The 19916-nt window shown below is 45.4% G+C and overlaps 3 protein-coding genes across 8 annotated transcripts; all 3 read left to right on the forward strand.

Annotated features, from left to right (window-relative positions):
- The first annotated feature begins 633 nt into the window (after positions 1 to 633).
- LOC143143463 (cGMP-dependent protein kinase 1) lies at positions 634 to 14803 on the forward strand. Of its 6 annotated transcripts, none has more exons than XM_076304716.1 (15): positions 634 to 1014; positions 1122 to 1356; positions 9152 to 9309; positions 9408 to 9479; positions 10166 to 10413; positions 10494 to 10636; positions 10923 to 11060; positions 11169 to 11347; positions 11715 to 11965; positions 12215 to 12538; positions 12859 to 13090; positions 13161 to 13267; positions 13664 to 13903; positions 14167 to 14233; positions 14315 to 14803. In XM_076304716.1, exons 3-15 carry the CDS (start codon positions 9199 to 9201, stop codon positions 14408 to 14410), a joined length of 2208 nt encoding a protein of 735 aa, XP_076160831.1. In that variant the 5' UTR covers positions 634 to 1014; positions 1122 to 1356; positions 9152 to 9198; the 3' UTR covers positions 14411 to 14803. The 6 variants fall into 6 exon arrangements, with proteins under 6 accessions (XP_076160831.1, XP_076160832.1, XP_076160830.1 ...); XM_076304718.1 differs by lacking the exons at positions 634 to 1014; positions 1122 to 1356 and adding exons at positions 5138 to 5334; positions 5672 to 5835; XM_076304717.1 differs by having other exon boundaries at positions 634 to 1356; positions 9126 to 9309.
- Positions 14804 to 15331: 528 nt separating this feature from the next.
- LOC143154899 (cGMP-dependent protein kinase 1) lies at positions 15332 to 19199 on the forward strand. The gene is made up of 11 exons (XM_076326964.1): positions 15332 to 15507; positions 15727 to 15869; positions 15931 to 16068; positions 16131 to 16300; positions 16934 to 17175; positions 17261 to 17572; positions 17876 to 18107; positions 18179 to 18285; positions 18439 to 18678; positions 18754 to 18820; positions 18913 to 19199. The coding sequence occupies exons 1-11, from the start codon at positions 15332 to 15334 to the stop codon at positions 19006 to 19008; spliced, it is 1923 nt and encodes a 640-aa protein (XP_076183079.1). The 3' UTR covers positions 19009 to 19199.
- A 129-nt stretch (positions 19200 to 19328) lies between these two features.
- On the forward strand, positions 19329 to 19861 carry LOC143143491 (uncharacterized). The gene has a single exon (XM_076304784.1). It carries the CDS (start codon positions 19431 to 19433, stop codon positions 19731 to 19733), a length of 303 nt encoding a protein of 100 aa, XP_076160899.1. The 5' UTR covers positions 19329 to 19430; the 3' UTR covers positions 19734 to 19861.
- Positions 19862 to 19916: the final 55 nt, after the last annotated feature.

Raw genomic sequence — 19916 nt, forward strand, 5'->3', positions numbered from 1 at the left:
CGTACACGTTCCTCTTTTCCTAAATATTCAAATTCGGTTACGAAATTCTTATCTTGTTTTCGAGATATTGGCTATCGTGTAACGAGACACCACGTGTCCTCTTGGCACCGTATAATATTAGATCATTCGGGAAGTGATTTCGTTTTCCAAAACGGAGAATATACAATTTGATAAAATGTTTATACGTTCTGAAAAAAATCGTGTTTCATTCTCACCAGAAAAAACGAAACGACTTTCCAGTAAAATTACTCGAGCTTCTTAAATTTTCATTTCGTTCGCATCGCCTACCAATTGAACGCGAACAATCGAAGCACAATCGTATCCGGCAACCCCCAAATCGTCGAGGAAAAAAATTCAATCTTATCACGGGGAACGTGGCTCTCGATCGACTCGACGATCCGACCGGAAGATAACTCGATGCGTCGGTTACGGAATGGATTCGGCGCTGGTATCGATCGCCATCCGCTCCACGTGCTTGTTCACGAATATGTAACCGGTGGCGGTCGAAGTATCGGGACGGATAAGGTGCCAAACGATAATAATTACCGATGCCCCCTCCCGATGTCCCGCGCACCTGTATCACAACCGGCCGCGACGTAAAACGTGTGCATATTTTTCTGCTAGTGGCGTCGAGACCGGGCCGTCGATAACACGCGCGTCGTCCGCGAAGCGCGAAACATTCATCGCGGATCCGTTTCGTCCTGCTCGTCACCTCGATCCGTTCGAACGAGGATCGCGAACGTTCGCGAGTTCATCTTCGCGCCGGTTTCGTTCAATATCGACGAAACTTTCTCCTACCGACGTCTCGTACGCGCCGCGCCTTAAAAACGAAAGCGCGTCGTTGAACTTGCGAGTCGTAGCATCGGGATCGTATCAGAGGACGATCTAACGCGCGGCGATGTATCTCGGCGAGAGTGTGCTCTGAAGAGGAGGCGCGCGTTTACGAAAGTTTCGCGAGCTCGGAACGAAGCGTACGCGCAAGAAGAGGTACCGCTCTCGTCGACGCCTCGCGCGGTAAGTGATCTCGGCCTCCTCGCGCTCACGAGTCATTCACCAGCTTCGCGATCCTATCGGATCGGGACGATCTAACGCGCGATTATGTATCTCGGTGCGCTCTGAAGAGGAGGCCCGCGCGTCTACGAAAGTTTCGCGAGCTTGGAACGAGGCGTACGCGCGAGAAGAGAAACCGTTTCTTCTCGTTCACCGACGATCGTGTCTCGGAAGAGAATCGATTCAACGAACGGACGATGAATCTCGAGTGTGATCGACCGAGAACGCGCGCGTGAGCTCTGCGAACCGTGGAAGGAGCGTACGCGCCAGAAGAGGAACCTTTCGAAACCGAGGAGACTTTCGGACGTGAGTACTTCCGGCGAAACGACGCTCGCTGGCGTTCTTTGTTTCTACGTGGATCCGCGGAGGATCGAGGAGGTGTCCGTTACGGTTTCGTGTTTTTTTTTTTTTTTTTCTTTTTTTACCGCCCGATTCGCGTGTTCCGCGCGAAGACGCGCCGCGCCGCGCCGCGATTGCGACACGCGCCGAGGAACTGGAGCGCGAACTTTTTTTTACCCGGTCCGCTGACTCACCGCGACCGAGTAATCGTAATTTTCATTACGTAGACAGAATGGGCGTGATTTTTTTGCGAGCTCTTTTAACAAGCGCGCGCGTTTTTTCCACCTTGCTCCTTCGAGCGTACAGTTTACGTAACGATTTATTAATTACCGCCGTGGCGTGTCTTAATTGTTCCGACTCGCGATAACTTCCAAGTATCGAGCAACGGATGTTTTTACACTTTCTTCGTTACCCGTGGAAGCGTGCTATATTATTTTTTTCCTTTTTATCAATCTTCGTTGAAAATACACGCTCGAAATGACTAACGCTGTAACGTGTTATTTGTTACACGGCGATCGTATCGCCGGATAAATGTACGTAGCGTGAGAATACCGATCGTGGAATGGAATTTTATCTCTCTGTTAAGCTCGTTAATGGACAGATCGGATGCCCAGATACGGTAGAAAGGAATTCTGAGTTTTCACTGTCGAGCGAGACGGTGTGGGTACGTGTCTCGTGACTCGATCGATCGTATATTGCATATTCCGCTCGATAGGTGTGTGCTAATACTTTGTACCTCTTTTCTGTGAATTCTTTCGCAGAAAATATTTGCTCGTTGCGTTTCTATCGCGTATTTCCTCGTACGCGAATTCTTTTCGCGCGTTCTGTACGCGATTGCGATTCCTGCGCGGCAATTATCGGAGCAATAAATAATGGATTCCGTTCCGGCGATCGAAGAACAACGAGTTCGTGGACACGACCGCCTTCCCCGCGAGCTGACAGGTTTTGTTGTAGGGGAAAAAAAAAATAGAAAAAAAAAGCAGGAACGTTCAATTAACGCGCGACGATAAAACTGGCGGCTCGGGCGATAAGAAACCATCGTTTCGAAGATAAAAAAAATAGGAAATAGAAAAGCCAACCTTGTCTTCGGGGCGGACGCGTGGAATCGTACGAGCGATCGATGACTAACCGAGCCAAGGATGATTTTGCATTTCGTGTTGCCAACGTTTCGATGTGAAACAATGGAAATCAATTTGTCCAGACGCCACGAGTAACTTCAATCTCGGTTTCGAGATCGAACGTTTCAGATAAATTGTTGATTCATCGTTTTTTCGTATCTTTGGGATTTCGACATTCTCCGAAATATCGTGCAGGTTTCTCTCGCCTTTTCTATCGCCGTTGAAAACCACCTTGTCAAAATTACACACAGTTATCGTAGGACGTAATCGAAAGACCGTTTCATCGAAACGCTACATCGTGTTCGAGATGTACTGCGCGAAACTGAGAAATTTACTTCCGGAAGGAATCACGAATCGTACCGGGTCAGACGTTTTGGTCAGCCTCCGAAGACCCGCGACTGAGAACAAATTGTTTCACACTGTCCACATTCCCCTTGCAAACGATACTAAATTCCTCTCGATTCAGAAGTCATCTTTACAGCTTTCGACTGTATCTACAACGCGATTCGATTTCGACGACGTGACGCAAATACGTTTCGTTTTTATTTTCCTTCGTAGCAGACGGTGGTTCGTGAATCGAGTGGAAATTTCGAGATCGAAAATTTCATTTCAATAAACAGACGCAGATAAACGGAGTTCTACCGTAATTGTTTCGACGTCTGGAAAGCCGCTGACGCACGATCGATAAACGCGTCTTCGATTATTTATTGGAGCCTGTCGATGGAACGTCGTTCCAGATCGATCAATCTTTGGTCGAGCACGCGAGATTGCAAAAAGATATCGATCGAGATCCGAGAAAGTCGTCGAGTCCTTCTCAACGTAAACACAAAATCTAACACTACACTGGGTAACTCCCAGGGACAAGAGGAGGCCGAGTGAAGTTAACGTTTTCGAGGTCGACTTTTTCTCTCGATACCTAAGCGATATCAGAATGCCGAGAGGCCTTCAAGGACCCGAGGATTATTACGAGAAGTAATATAATCTTGATTGCGAATCGCCATGCGTGTGTACATCCTCCTGTAGACCTCGAACCGAAACGAAACGATACGAAACGGGGAACGATTTCAAAGATGGAATTTTCAAGCAGCGCTCCAAGCGTATTTCCATAACCGATGGAATCTCGAAAGACTTCGTTTAACTCCTCGAGAAGAAACCACGAGTCCTTTGAATCGAACTCGGCATTGTTCGCCTCTTTTTTCATTTGTATTTACTTTGTAATTTCGCGAAAGTTTCCTCGGTCCTCGAACGATCTATCTGTTCTTCGACGAACAGTTTTCCGGCATAAACTCGATACTTTTTTCAGAAGAAACCACGAGTCTTGTCAAATACAATTACAAAAAAATTCTTACACAAGTTCGTTTGCTTCAAGAATGAATAGCAAGGGATAGAAGAAAAGAGCTCGTTTGATTTATCGTATCAAAACGCTCCCGAGTCTGGACGATTCGAAAAGAGGCGAAAGAAATCATCGAGAAAATCACGCCGGAGGAATATTTCCATCCTCGATGCAATTACCAACGATTACCTAAAACCACCGATCCGTCTAATAAAAGAGAATGGGACTCGTTAGATAAGATCCGCCGTGTGTGTACCTGCCTGTTGACACTACGTCTCTTTGTTATCGGCTAGATAAGATTTCTGCGTCTTTGTCGAACTTGAGACATCAGTTTCACGCGCGAATTCACCGAGTGCAGCTCATACGTCGCTCCCCACCCCTCCGAACGAAATTGTTGCTCGCGATACGTATGCACGTATCGTAACCGTGGGGCCGAAAAATCGATTTCCCCTGTTATCGTTCGCGATAAAAGAGGTTAGATCCAGCGTCCGTGGATCGCGTCTCGATCCCGAAAGGTGAGTCTCGAATATCATTGGCTCGCGAAATTTCTACCTACGAAATCTCCGGGACGAGTCTCGTTCGCGTTTCCCCGATCGGGAACGGATTTTTGACACCACCGGGTGATTTATCAGCACGGATCTAATCGATCAACGGAAACGACATTCGTCGACAGATAAAATCGTGCCGATAGCGAGGTTTCCATTACTGCATTCCGAGCGGAGGAGAAACGTTCGATAAGGTTCGTTCGAGTCGCGCGTACACGAACGTGTCCGCGGTTAGCCGCTCGGTGCCCGTTCGCGCGATTAAGAATGCCTCGGTGCGATACAAGCTACACCGGTGCACGAATAAAAAGCAAAGGAAAATATTGACGCGTCGAAGTAATCGAGCGACAGACACGGAACGATATCGACCGTGGAGGAACAACACCCGAGACGCTTCGGTTCGTCGTCGTCGTCGTCGTCGTCGTCGTCGTCACTCTTTGGTCGCGCTGGTGAATTCGGTAGTCCGATAAACGCGATCGGGGCAAACAAGGTAATTTAACGGAAAACCAAACACGATAACGGAACGAAAATATTGGCTAAAAATAAGCGGTGCGTGTGTCGCCGCGATGGAATCCGATTTGCTCGCGCGTGACGTCTAAGCGGACCACGTGCGCCACTATTACGTACGAGCTAATTACACTCGGCTCTGCAGCTGATTAAACGCAACGATGACTAAAGGTAGCTTAGACGCGATGTTACAGCGATGTTTTTTTTCCTTTTTTTTTTTTTTTAATACGGAACAATCGCTCGCGATACACGAGCCGCGCGAACTTAACGCGAAAGGTGCCCCGCGACCGCGCTAATTAACGATCTTCCTCCGTTCACGCGGGCTCTTGTGTCGCGAATCGATCGAAGGGTTACCCGGAAAGAAGAGTGTGCGTGTGCGCGATATTCGAGTGGGTTTTCGAAACATCCTCGAGGACGTACGACCCGTGACACGGAATCTTCGAGAGTACGTGATTTTCTTTTTTCGAAGAGAATTCTTCTTTCCTTTTCGAAGAGAGCTTGGATCAAATTCTACGCGAAATCTATTGGTCGATTGCAGCAACGTGTACAATTAATACGTATAGATGTTTGGGGTATATTGTGGAATTTTTAAAGAGTACTTGTAAATACGAGAATTTGGCTGGGGAGAGTGTCGATGAAAACAGGGAAGACCGTTTTGGTAATTAATACGTAGGGATGTTTCGAGTATTGGGGAATATTGTGGACTTTTTAAAGAATACTCACGAGTAGGAGAATGTGACTAGGGAGAACATCGATGAAAACAGGAAACTCCGTTTTAATAGTTCTAGATCGCTGAAGCTTCGATCGATACAGGTAACCAGAAATATTTACCGAGACCTTCGCGTTCCCGCTGTCGGAATAATACTGACTGATGGAAACTTCGACTTTCGAGGGTTATTCCCGTGCCTGTGGTACCTTCGTACTGTAAACAATCAGGAAAGTTGAGGTACATAAACACGTTCTTGGAGTGCTGGTATTGTTATTGCAAAGATCGGAAATAATCGTCGAGCATCGCGATGCGAGGATCCCAACGCGAAATCTCAAGTATTTTACCAAGTTGGTAAACAATGTCCGAGGAGAGCGACGAGAGTGATCGCAATTCGAACTAAATAGTGCCACGTGGCACGCAACGAACCATCAAACGTGAAAGATCTCGATCTCTCGATCCCCGTTACACGTAATCGAAGTTAACCATCGGCGATAATAGACACGAGAAATAGATTACCGTAATTTTCTTCGTTAATTTATCGCGTCGAGCGGTCGCGTACTCGTCGTTTCTCGCGTTCGACGAACGACATTCCCTGTTGTGCAACGATAATTACGAAACGCTCGCGCACGATTGCGGAGGAACATCCTCGCGATTATGTAAAAAGAAACGAAACGAAAAAGAATACAGAGGGGGACAAATGTGGCGCGACGCAGTCGGTGTTGCTCACTTCGGTTATTCGATCCTTCGACATAATTGTCGAGTTCTGGGACAGGAAACGTTCCTCGAAGCGAGCGCAACGGAAACGAACGATTTTCCTGTTTCTCGTTGTTTCGCGCTCAACGATCGAGGATCGGGTAAACACCGGAACGCCTCCCGAGGAAACATTTCTTTTCGTTCGAATCGGTGTATCGGTGTCCAAAATCATCGAGGGTCGATGAGTTTCTTCGAGAGGGTTGAAACACCCCTTTGAAGACTCGCGAACCGAAATGAACACGAATAATAAGTCTCTTGAATGGAAAAATAATATCGGAGAGATCGTAAATCTTAGATTTGAAACGGTTAATCGTACGTGAATGGATTAATTTCGTTGTCGCTGGTTTCGTTAAAATGGAAAAAATGGTACTCCATACGCGAAGGTTGCAGAACTTTTGTTCGTTGGAAGTGTGTTAACTATTCTTTCTCGCGTACGTGGGAACAACAGATTCTTCGAAGGGTTTTGCAATCGTAGAATGAAATTTACTTGGCTACCCGTGTTATTTCCTCGTACGATAAAATTCACGAGAGTGGGAAGCTTTCGTGAGTTCTCGAATAATCGGGAGGATTATCGTCGGACAACGATTTCGAGGAATCTACTTCGTACCTGCCTGCAACTCGCTCAACAAACAGACTATAAATAACATTTGGGCAGATCCTGCTCGCGTGGCTAATTAAACACCCTTATCGCTCTCTTAATACCGTACAAACCGACCGTGTGCACCGTAACGAGGCTACGTTACCATTTCGTGAATCTTTCGCGGCGACCTTCGTACTTAAGATTTTTCATTCGTTGGGAATTATAATAATTTTCAAATTTATATCCACAATCGCCAAATTCCACTGACAAATCGTGCTTCGAAGCACGTAATCGTTTTATTTTCCCAATCGTCACGAGGTGCCTTAAGGGGTTACGTCACCTTGAACGATAAAACGGTCTTTATACATTTTTTATAACAATACCGTACAGAAGAATAAGCTTCGAGGTGGAATTTTGTTATGCTTAACGTTCGACGAGAGTAAACGAAACAACGACGATATCGAAATTGAAACTCGTGTACGATTTCGACGAAACTCACCGAAATTGTTACGTTTAAACGAAAATAGATGTTCCGCGTACGTTATATTTTTCTCGTTCGATGAAACTCGTTTTATACGATTTTTAAGGATCGGTGCTGTCGTTTCGTAAAAAAAAATTTCTATTTCTTTTCACCGCGATGGTGACGCAACACCATTAAACGGTTTCGAACTTTTGAAACAAGGTAGAGGTTCCACTTAATTTCTCCACGTTTTGCATAAATGTTCCGCGTCGTTTCGTCTTGAGTTACAGGGAGTCGGCTAGCTTTTCACGAGCGTGCAAATTTTTTTCCGCGACGCGTCGAACGAAGACGAACGAGGAGAACGCGATATCGTCCCGTTCGCGATAAGATCGACTCCAGCCTTTATTAACTCGACGTTCGTCAACGACAACCGACTCGAAGATAATCGTAGGAAATTACGTAAGGGAACTCGCTCGAACATCGAACCGCTCGGAACGAACTCGTATACAAAATCCAAACTCTCCGTCAACTATTTACGAAATCTTTTTCAATGATCGATCGTACATATTTCATTCTGGACAGTACTTTCTAGATATTTAAATTTACGAAACTGTGCACAAAACTGTCTCCTCCAAACGATAAATTTTTTACTCAATTTTAATCACCGACAAACGCTATTAATTCTATTAACAGTGTGAATTATTTAGAGGTGGAACATAGACGCAAATAAATGATTTACCTATCGACGATATTCGAGAAAGATACAAATAAATAAATCGTTCGTCCAACGACTCGTTAGGTAATCGATAAACATTACTCTCGTTCGTTATTCCCGAGAATCGAAGAAAAATCGGCTCTCGACTCTCTCTCTCTCTTTCTCGTCGCGTCCGATAAAAGAAGAAATTCGCTCGCGATCGATAAACTTAATTCTCCGTTGGTATTTCCTCGGTAATCGAAGAAAAATCGGCTCTCGACTCTCCCACCGCGTTCGATAAAAGAAGAAATTCGCTCGCTCGCGATAAACTTTATTCTCCGTTGGTATTTCCTCGTTGATCGAAGAAAAATCGGCTCTCGACTTCCCACCGCGTTCGATAAAAGAAATTCGCTCGCTCGCGATAGATCGATCGGCTTATCGAGTAAGTTTTTTTCAGCCAGTAACGCCGACCAAAAGGAGACTATTCCCGCACGCCGGGTACGTGCTAATGCGTCGTGACGTCAGCGGACAATATATCGTGCATCGAGCGTCATTAGCATAAGCATGTGACCAAGCGCCGAGGCGAGCCCGCCGCGTGCTCGCCGCGAGACTTCCGTCAGCGGTGGTTCCGTGCCTTCTCGATCGAAACGAACGAACGGAAATAAAGTGTACGATCGCTATAGTGTACACGACGTACACTCTGTGCCTCGCGTACCTCCGTAAGTAAATCCGCGCGTAATTACGTGCCACGGTTTCGCTCGTACCGCGGTCCGACCCGTCAAATATTTACGCTCGTTCGCTAGCTCGCTCGCTCGCTCGACGATTTTTTCGTCGCAATAAAAGGATCGCTACGAACGATAAGACGCGCCCCGCGTTATCTCAATTAACACGCGCGACGTACGATCGGTATGAGCGTCGAATTCGAACCGCGAACCGCGAACCGGGCAAATCGGTGTCGATCGACCGGAGAGAATATTTAAAAAGAAACAAAAGAAATCGACCAAGTACGCGAGAACTCACCGCGACGATTAACGGGGAAGGTGGTCCTTCCGTGGCGAATTTTCAGGAGCGAAACGACCGTGCTTCCGACATGCCCTGGACGACTATGGTATCATGAGGTTCTCGTGCTTCCCGCGGCCGAACATCCTGGGGCAGAGGGGTAGCATCAATCTCACCCCCTTACCGGGAACCGACGAATCGAACGGCGTCACCGCTGCGAGCACTGTAAGAGATCCTTTCCTTAGGTACGAAACAGTTCGAGGCTTGACACGCTGACGATTCTTTTCCATTTTTTTTGTTTCTTTCTACCGCTCGCCACGCAGAACGGGAACTTGAAGAGCCCGGTTGTTACCAGCTACAAACAACCTGGAGAGCCAGATCTTACCCATGGCGTGGTGAGTGATCGAACGAGTTTTAATTAGTCCAGGGAGCTTGATCCCCGTGTATCCTCCCGTGTAGTCGCTACAAAATTCAACCAAGTCCAAGTGTACACTGTTGTTCGATACGGAAAATTTCGCGTCGTTCTTTTTCTCAATTTTCCAGCGGTGAATAGAACTCTGAACGGTGGAAACCACTGACAAGCGTTCGAGAGCGTTGAAATTTTTAACAAAATGTACACGGAAGTGTAAATTCGATGGTCAGTAATCGAACAAGATTGGAACACGTAGAAAGTATTGGATTGCTCGGAAAGTGATTCCGTTTTTTTGATGAAAATGAAAGACGATTTTTTTAGAGTGTACAAACGTTTTATTAAATTATATATTCTCCATTTTGGAAAACGAATAGACAAGTGTTATTATCTGTGTTAGTATTTGGAAACAATAGACAAGTGTAATTATGATACTTAGAGATTTTTCGAAATATCGATTGATTCGGAGAGCGTGAATTTTAAAAGAGCAGACGGTTGATATTCAAAACGCGCGAAAAGCGTGAATTTGAATTTTTTCGTAAGTGAAAAAGTGTCCCCACCGATCTCTCTTTCTCGGTACAATACATTGGCGATAAGAGAACCGGCACAAAGAATCGACGAGAACAGTCCCGACCCGCAAAGAATCGTGTATCAAGATCGCCTCCTTTCCAGATACGACCGTTGTCCACCTCTGTGTCCAATGGCTCCGGACCACCCTCGAACGCCACCGGAAAGAGTAAAGCACCGCTTCCACCGCAACAGAACGACAACCATCTTGCCACGCATTACGAGAACGATCAGGAAGATGCCAGAAATTCCGACGGCTCCGATAAGCCCGCGAACAATCCCAGGGGCGGTGTTATCGGACGAACACCGACACCACCCACCGCCCCAACCCCCGTCTACGAGAAAGACGCCAAGTAATTTCCGACCGAGAAAGAATTAGATGTTGCACCAATACCGTAACCGATAACCTACGCCGCGTTTCAATCTCGTGCAGGTCCAGGAGACAGATCAAGAGAGCCATTTTGGAGAATGAGTTCCTCGGCAACCTCGAGGACAATCAAGTGGAGGGCCTGGTGTCCGCCATGTACCCGAAACAGATACCACCGAACACTCTGGTGATCCGAGAGGGCGACATAGGTAAATCTGATACTGTCACGGTGGGGGGACAAGTGTCTCGAGAGTACTTTTCTTTATATTTTAGCACTTCTTGCAACATGTGGAAGCAATTAGAACAATTTACTTATCTATCGGAGGAATTACCAAGCGTTCCGTAATTTTAGGGCAATTTGTTTCATTATTCCCCTCTCTGTGTGTAATTTTCTCGATTCGGTGTTACGTGGTAGATACAGGATATGAGTATTGCGTTATCGATTAGCGATAATTAGAAATTGTAAAATTAAACACCGATCTATCGACGATTCAGGATCGCATCTTTACGTCTCGGCGGTGGGTGTCTTCGACATCTACCAGGGCAACAAATTCCAACGCAGCTTCGGTCCCGGTGTCGCCTTCGGGGAGATCGCTTTGCTCTACAACACGAAGAGGCTCCGCACCATTAGCGGTAAATTGCGTTCACTATTTCCAAACAAGAAATGTATTGTTGAAATAAACGGACAGAGTCCATCGGTCGTGGGATGGTAGTATGATCGCAAGGTGTGGGATTTTTTAGTGAAGAAGGCAGGAAAGGTATGGGTGCTCGACCGATCCGTCTTCCTCACCATAATGATGAGATCGGTCCAAGAGAGGGTGGAGGGGAACGTCCGGTTCCTTCGACGCGTTTCCGTTCTCCAAAAGCTACCAGAGCCGAGGGATCACCTGCTCGCGAAGATCTCCGATCTCATTCACGTGGTAGGTGTCTTCTAATTCCTGACAAGTACATAGACGATGATTTGCTAACGGGTTTAACCCTTTGGACTCGAGAGGAGATCCTCGGTCGCCACCTAATTCACTGTACTATTTTCAATCCGGGAAAACTTGGCGATTTGGAATTCAAATTGGCATTTAAATATTACGTTCTCGTAGAGTGTAAACGCATGCATGCGAAGTGTATAAAAATCTTCCATTGCAGATTTATTTTACGACTTGAAGAATTTTCTCGAGGCTTTCTGGTAGCAAAGAAGCCTCGAGTGCAAAGGGTTAACCTTTGACTCGCACCACTGCGAACTGTTTTTTCCAGATCTGTGGACTTCTTTTCTTAATCGAGTACTTCTTCTAGGAATTCTTCCCTCCTGGGGCGAAAATAGTCCGGCAAGGAGAGAAAGGTGACAAGTTCTACATAATCAGCGGCGGTGGTGACGTCAGGATCACGAAGGACACCGAGGATGGCGGCGAGAGGGAACTGGTGGTACTTACGAAGGGTCAGTACTTCGGTGAAAAGGCTCTGTACGACGACGAGGGCGACAATCGTCGACACGCCAACGCCGTTGCACTCCCACCTGGAGTCGAATGTTTGACGTTAGATGGATCGTAAGTTACCGCGATGAGAGATAAATAAATTTAATTGGCGACGAGCGTCCATTTTGTCTGCTAGATTTGAGATTCGGTGGATCGAGCAAATAAAGTAACTTCTATCGATTTACATGTCACGTTGGTCCTCCATTGATCTAGACTAGTCTGCAACATTCTCTATATATCCTTAGACATGTAGACTATAAATCCTTCGGAGTTTACTCCTCGAGGAATATTTCCCGCTAAGAACGATTAAATCGATCACAGAACCTTCTTGAACTACCTGGGCGGTCTCGACGAGATACGCAACAAGGACTGGTTGGCGGAGTACGAGAAACAGAAGCGTTCGCTGACCCCGAGGAAATGGACCAACGAGTACTCTAACGTCACTCTGGCCGACTTGGAGACCAGAGGTACCTTGGGAGTGGGTGGTTTCGGACGAGTCGAGTTGGTCACCCTGCAATCGAACCCGAACAAGAGCTTCGCGTTGAAGAAGCTGAAGAAGAAGGTGATGGTCGAACAACAGCAGCAGGAACACGTGCTGAACGAGAAGCACATCATGCAGGCCTGCGATTCGCCGTTCATATGCAAGTTAGTGTCGCGATTGCTTGACGTTCCAATCTCGATGTCCACCTTTGTTTAAAACTTTCAACTGGTAGACTACGAACTGGTTAGGTTTCTTCTCGCAGACTTCTCCCTCGATCCAGAAATCGTCTTTCCAGCTATTCTGGATTATTTTACATAAATTCGATGTAAAATATCTCCCATCTGTTCTGTTGTTGGCTTCACCCATCTGCGTAGACTTCACGGTTTAAACTTTACGAAAAAGAGTCGTTCAACGAAGCGTCCTTCGGAGAGTCACTGTTCTTCCTGGACGTTCCTTTAATCCGTGCTCGATCGTCGCGTTCTAGGCTCTATCAAACGTTCAAGGACACCAAATACGTCTACTTCCTGATGGAGGTGTGCCTTGGCGGAGACGTGTGGACGTCCCTTCAGAGGAGACGATTCTTCGACAACGTCACCGCACAGTTTATGGTCGGATGCGTGGTAGAGGCGCTCGATCACCTTCACTCGATGAACATCGTTTACCGTGATTTAAAACCGGAGAATCTTATGCTGGACAATCGTGGATACTTGAAACTGGTAGATAGAACCGAAAGGAACGAATCCGGGTTTCGTCGCGATTTAATTACGAATTAATACTTTTCTCTAGGTCGATTTCGGATTCAGCAAGAAGATAGGCCCTTCGAAAACGTGGACTTTCGCTGGCACCCCCGAATACGTGGCACCAGAGATTATATTGAACAAAGGGCACGACAGGCAAGCGATTTCAAGAATGTCAAGAGGAATGCGCGGTTTTGTCCTCTCAGTGTAATAAGAGCCTTTTCAAAACTACAAAAATGCTTGGAAATAAAAAGACGCAAAAAAAAAAAAAAAAAAAAAAAAATAGAAAATAATCGAACGAGCCGGGTTCAAAGAGAGAAATTTTATTTTTAAATATTTTTGTAATCGTGAAAGGCCCTGAGTAGCCAAAGAAAGAGCATTCCTCTGGACGCTTATCCCATCATTTTCAAGGGCAACGGTATCCACAGTTGTTGTTCTCTTTGCTATCGATTTCGAGAGTACCGAGTACACTGTGAACGATCCACCGAAAACTTGAAGAACTTTCCTCTTCGGGCACCACTGTCCGTCTAATCCAACGATTCTCGATTAAAGGGCGGTGGACTATTGGGCGCTCGGAATTTTAACCCACGAGCTACTGGTCGGCAAACCACCCTTCCGCGGTTCCGACCACATGACCACATATAATAAAATCCTGAAGGGTATCGAGGTGGTCGGAATACCGAATATCGTCACCAGGAACGCGGCCAACTTCATTAAGAAGCTTCTCCGTCTGAATCCCTCGGAGCGTCTCGGATACCAAAGAAACGGCATCCAGGATATTCGTGACCACAAGTGAGTGATCGAAAACCTACGAGGTAGTATTCTCGATGCACGTATTCTCTCGATGCACTCTCACTCATAATACTCTCTCACTTACGATGTACCGAAATTTCGGTTCAGAATTTTCGCGTCAATTTTTCCTGTCAATTTTCGCGAAACTTTAAAACTACTTAGCGTCCCTTGAACACGAGTATCGGTCGATAAAGAAGAATACTTACCCCGGTCGGGTCGTTTCGAAGAAACTAAAACTACTCCAACGAATTTTATCCGTACAGGTGGTTCAACGGATTCAATTGGCAGTCCCTGCAGAAACTAGCTATGTCAGCACCGATCGTCCCAACGGTACTTTTTCTTCTCCACTATTTTGCGAAATAAATGTAAAAATTGTAATCTATAATTATCATCGCGGCGAATTCTTTCCAGGTACGCAGCCAAATCGACACGAGAAATTTCGAGAGATATCCACCCGATCGCAACATTCCACCGGACGAGTTCTCCGGATGGGACTCGGACTTCTGAAGAGAATTAACAACGCAATGACCAGCTGCTACGTGCCTTATTCGTCGAACGAACGATAAGACCGGCGACCTATGAAAGCGCAAGGATTCGTTCAATGACAATCGTTAAATAAAAGTCTACCGATAAATAGGATTATTACTATCTCCGACCATATTTGGTCGTCATTGACGCGTATATCAGAGTAGTTTTCTATTTAAACCTGCTAAACTGACCTCGTTCGTGCCGATCTAGCTGTAATTACATCTACCACGGTTTATTAGGACTCGTGGAAGAAGTATACCCGAACAAACGGATTCACCCAATCGTCGACCACAACGACACCTGCAGCCATTACTGTTACGAATTGCTAATAAATTTATACTCGAATCAATAAAACGTTCGAAAAATGAATAACGATCTGCGTTGATTTCGTTCCTATGATCGAGCAACCGCTAACAGATTACGATCGCGAAAGTTCTTTAAAATCCGATCACGATAGACTTAGTATCGTATTAGCATAAGCATTATCCTGTTATTCGTGCCAGCTGAATGAATCGGTCGCTCCGATAACGACCCTTCGAAAAAGTACGTTTATTTGATTGGACATAAACCCCCCGATATCTTATTTATCGAACTCATCTGTTAATCCCATTTAGTCACAAATCGACACTGCAGTTCGTCGAAGATAAGATCGATGCGTTTCAACGTTGCTACCGGATACGCCAGTGCATCGCGGATATTCAGCGCGTGAATTCCACGGGAAGGAATCTATAAATTTCATCGACGATTCTTCGTGGAAAAATATTCGTTTCGTTTCCTTTCGTTTCTTCTTTCTTTCAAATATTCAACGCACCGAAATGTAACTTCTCGGTTCGCGTTCGTTGCACCGACAGCTTCCTGAAATAAGATCGTCGTTCGTCGCGGTTGCGAGAAAAGCTCGCGATGCATTATCTGTGCTGTCGGAAGATCTTCCGTGCCAACGTTCATTTTTTCGGGCTCAAACGACACGACAGTGATGCATATTACCGAAACTTGACTCATCAGCGGAAACACGGTGTCGTCGGTGACCTGAACGTGTCGTCCGACACGCAAATCCCTATCTTCGAGAAGAGCAAAAAGTAAAGTGAACCGTACTCGAGCTTTCACCACCATTCATCTCCCCAAAAATTAATAATTAAATCGATGAGTCGAAGAACTGTGCAAAGGAATGGAATATTTCTTTTCTTAATCCTATCTCGTAATTTTACGCAAATATTCGAAAATGGTTAATTTTTTACGCGTCTTCGACTCGTCGATTAAATTTCTTTCGCGAGTACAACGAATCCGAGGTGTTACAGGACGAAGAAGCTCATCAAAGCCGCCATCTTGAAGAACAAATTTCTAGGTGATCTGGACGAGACGCGTATAGAGAACCTAGTGTCGGTGATGTACCCGCAAAACGTGAAGGCTCAAACGAGGATCATCCACGAAGGTGAAATCGGTGAGTGATCGTCGATACACACTTGACGATATTTCGTGACGCGTTAACGCATCGATGACAGGTTCCCATATGTACATCTCCGAGGAGGGCACTTACGAGATCTTCGTGGGTACCACGTACCATGGTAACTTCGGCCCCGAGATCGTTTTCGGGGAGCTGGCTCTGTTGTACAACACGAGAAGACTGTGCTCCATCGATGGTACTCGAAAATAGTTTATCGTAATTATCTCTTTACCGACGCGTGACTCGTTTCTTCCTCAGCGAACACGGATGGAAAGCTCTGGGTGCTAGACCAACACGTGTTCCAAACGATCATGGCGAAGACCACCGAGGAGGCTTTGGAATACAATCTTCGAACACTGCGTCGTATCGCGATATTCAAGGACCTCCCCGACGAGGTTCTACTGAAGATCAACGACCTGATAGTGGTGGTACGTAAGAAATCACGCCAAGGAACTACGTGAAAGCGCTCTGCTCGCGTTAGGGTAGGTGTTAACCGCGAAGTTGTCTCGTTGTTTGCAGTTGGATTAAGCTCGAGGTTACTTCGACGATTGTGAGTCACGCGTTGTTTCGCTCTTTCTTTGTTTCAAAGACAACGAATGCTCCAGAACTCTCGAGTAGCCTTGAGAAGACAATTTATGATCCAACTATCACCGTTTAATCTTAACGACCTCAAGGATAGGTACTTCCGCGTCTGTTAATCACAAATTGCCCGGTTTAGACTTGTCTCTCTGTTCAAAAAACGGAGTAAGTGCTCTAGGGTGCTCCGGTGGTCCTGAGTGACCAATTTTTTATCCAACTGTCACTATTTAATCTCGGTAAACTCGAGGTGAAGGTACTTAAGCAACTGTGAATCGGATATTGCCCGTTTTAAACTTACCTCTTCGTTCGAAAGAGAGAACATTGCTCTAGAGAGCTCCAGAGGTCTTGAGAAGACAATTTACGATCCGAATGTCACTGTTCGGTCTTAGTCGGGGATCTGCAATGTCACGTAGAACTCTAAACAGTCTCGAGTTACACCGATTCTGGATCAAAGCAACCCCGTTTCTCTGTTGGCTTCGCAGGAATTCTATGCCGCGAACTCGTACGTGATACGCGAGGGAGATGAAGGAAGCAAGTTCTTCATCATCAACGGCGGGAACGTGAAGATCACGAAGAACGTATCACGGGACGTGGAGCAGGAACTGCTGACCCTCGACAAGGGCGACTACTTCGGTGAAAAAGCGTTGTACGGTGATGGAGAATTGCGACAGGCAAACGTCATCGCGCTACCACCTGGAGTAGAGTGTTTCACCATCGAAAGATCGTAAATTGAACAAAAGACTCGTTTCGAGTACATACGAAACCGAACTGTCCACCGAGTTCGTTTAACTGTGTTCGTTCCATGTTAGAGCGTTTCTGGATTACCTAGGAGGGCTGGAGTCGATCAGAAACACGAACTGGTTGCAGCATCAACAACGGTGCGCGCCCAAAGACTGGGACGACGAGTTTCAGAATTTGTGCGTGTCCGATTTCGAGATCGAAGGAACGATCGGGAGGGGTGAATACGGTCGTGTGGAGCTGGTGTTTACAACGTTGATACCCAATATCAGCTTCGCGCGAAAGAAGATAAAGAAGCACATGATCACGACGGGCGGCTTTCAGAAGTTGATCTACAACGAGAAGGAGAACCTGAGAATGTGCAATTCGCCCTTCATTTGCAGGTAAGAGGACGTATTAAATATTCTTTTTCTCCCTGGGAATGGAGAAAGGTAGATGAACTTTTCACCTCTGTTTGAAAAGAGAAAGAAAATGATTCACGATACGAGTCTAGGAGGAAGAGGTTCGATATTCCGTAGGAACACTTCGGATTGTTCCTAGCCTGAAGTGTTCGTAATCTTGACTCGAAGAAGTTTTCTCGATCGATAAGAAAATAAAGAGGAGTCTCGATCTTTGACGAATCGGATGCATAACAAACGAAGGTAGATTTTGAGTATTAAAGTTTAAGTTTGGAGTCACTTTTTCAGATTGTACAGAACCTTCAAAGACAAGAAATATCTCTATTTTCTGATGGAGGCGGCCCTCGGTGGTGACCTGAGGACATGTTTGAACAGAAACGGTCGATTCGACAACTCGACGACCCGATTCATCGTTGCCTGTGTCGTGGAGGGTCTTCATTACATTCACTCGTTGGGGATCATCTACAGGGACTTGAAACCCGAAAACGTCGTGTTACACAGCAGTGGTTACGCTAAATTGGCAAGTTCTTTCTGTTTCGAGCAACAATTTGCTTCGTGTTTCTTCGTTAGCTCGAAAATCCTTTTTCGCAGACCGACTTCGGGTGCAGCAAATATATTGGCCCTTATAAGACCAAGACCTTCGTGGGAACCCCGGAATACTTGGCCCCTGAAATCGTCCAGAGCAAAGGTTACAACGTGTACGTGTTACTTTCGATTTCTTATTAAAAATTTCTCGATACGATTTTGTCACGTTAATCGAGGAACTGTAAAAAGTTGGGGTCGATATCGATTATCGGCTCTTCGACCGTTTGAAACGTATCCAACGAACGACTGTTTTCTAATTAACAAAGAGCTACCGATTACTGGGCATTGGGGATTCTCACGTACGAGCTGCTTCTGGATCGTACACCTTTTCAAGATACCGACGAGATAAATATGTACAACAACATTGTACGGGGTTTCGAGGAAAAACTTCTGCCGCCTGCTATCAAGAGTGCAACGAGACACTTCATCTCGTCTCTGCTCCACGATGATCCCGTTAAAAGACTCGGTAATCTACGAAAAGGAGTCGTCGATATTTTCAATCACAGGTAGACAAACATGCGACTGAGAATCGTCTTCGATTCTTATCTCCGTCTAAAGGTTACATATTTAATTCATTCCAGGTGGTTCAAATATTTCAATTGGCACGAATTACGAAGCCAAACGATGCCTTCTCCCATTGTGCCGACGGTAAATGACAAAAAAAAATGATATCCTCGACGCATTCGTATCAAATCGTCTCGATGATCGTTATTCTTCATAGTAGATTTGATTATTTACAGGTTAAAAGCCACCTTGATCTGAGAAACTTCGACAGGTACCCACCCGATTACAAAGCGGCGCCATTCGATTACTCCGACTGGGACACGAATTTTTAATTCGATCTAAAATCACTGTACAATTTATTTACCGTTAGTATATTTTTATACGCGAATATTATACAGTTCTTTCGTTAAATTGGCTATATTCAAGTACTCGGTTTTTATTCTAAAATGAAATTTTAAACGTAAGTAATAAGTTTGTACGACGCGTTTTAACATTTAAATATATATCGTATTTTAGCAAGCTATACAGTCCCGTCTAAGATCGATCCAATTATTCCCAGTATAAGTAGTGAATACGTAAATACATAGCGCGGTATTATGCATTCTCATATGTTAAGAAACTATTCTAAATTCGCAGCCAATTAGCTCGGTATGACCCGTGACGAAGAATTATTCTTCATCGCGAGTAATACCGATTACCAGGTCTCACCACGTGGAGGTTGCTGCGAGCGGAGACCCGGAGAAAGATATAATAGATGGAATCAAAGTTCCATCGATCTCCCTCGATACGCGATACAAACGATGTTACCAAACCGGGAAGATCGAAGGAATCAAAGTTCCTTCAAAGGTCCTACAAATTAAAATCAGAGAACAAATCAAATAAATTAAACAAGGAAAAAATTGACAAAAATAAAGAAAGGATTAAGAGTGGGGAGGTCCAGGTACCTTCCGTCCACCTCGGCGGCTCCCCGTGGAATGAAATCTTCAGTAACCGGGGAGCTCCTTATATACCCACCACAAGGTCACTTACCATTTTTTCGATTGTCTTTCCGATTTAACCGAATATTTCAAGAAATTGATGACTTTTAAGTCATTATTTATACTAGGACATTGTTAATAATTGCTTAAACTATGGTCCTACGTCGGTTGTTAATAATTATGATAAATAAACATCAAGGTGCCCATGTGTTTCAATAAATTCATTTGAAGTAACACGAATTGCTTCCTTTTGTTTCCTACTT

This window comes from Ptiloglossa arizonensis, chromosome 2 (genome assembly GCF_051014685.1).
Source record: "Ptiloglossa arizonensis isolate GNS036 chromosome 2, iyPtiAriz1_principal, whole genome shotgun sequence".
NCBI lineage: Eukaryota > Metazoa > Arthropoda > Insecta > Hymenoptera > Colletidae > Ptiloglossa > Ptiloglossa arizonensis.

What these genes read in the sequence shown, in the direction of transcription:
- LOC143143491 (XM_076304784.1), top strand. Translation starts at nt 19,431, where the DNA reads ATGGAATCAAAGTTCCATCGATCTCCCTCGATACGCGATACAAACGAT.
- LOC143154899 (XM_076326964.1), top strand. Translation starts at nt 15,332, where the DNA reads ATGCATTATCTGTGCTGTCGGAAGATCTTCCGTGCCAACGTTCATTTT. An exon ending in TCAACGACCTGATAGTGGTG is followed by an intron (nt 16,301 to 16,933) that starts GTACGTAAGAAA and finishes TTGGCTTCGCAG; the next exon opens with GAATTCTATGCCGCGAACTC. An exon ending in CTTCTCCCATTGTGCCGACG is followed by an intron (nt 18,821 to 18,912) that starts GTAAATGACAAA and finishes GATTATTTACAG; the next exon opens with GTTAAAAGCCACCTTGATCT.
- LOC143143463 (XM_076304717.1), top strand. Translation starts at nt 9,199, where the DNA reads ATGAGGTTCTCGTGCTTCCCGCGGCCGAACATCCTGGGGCAGAGGGGT. An exon ending in TCTCCGATCTCATTCACGTG is followed by an intron (nt 11,348 to 11,714) that starts GTAGGTGTCTTC and finishes TACTTCTTCTAG; the next exon opens with GAATTCTTCCCTCCTGGGGC. An exon ending in CAGCACCGATCGTCCCAACG is followed by an intron (nt 14,234 to 14,314) that starts GTACTTTTTCTT and finishes AATTCTTTCCAG; the next exon opens with GTACGCAGCCAAATCGACAC.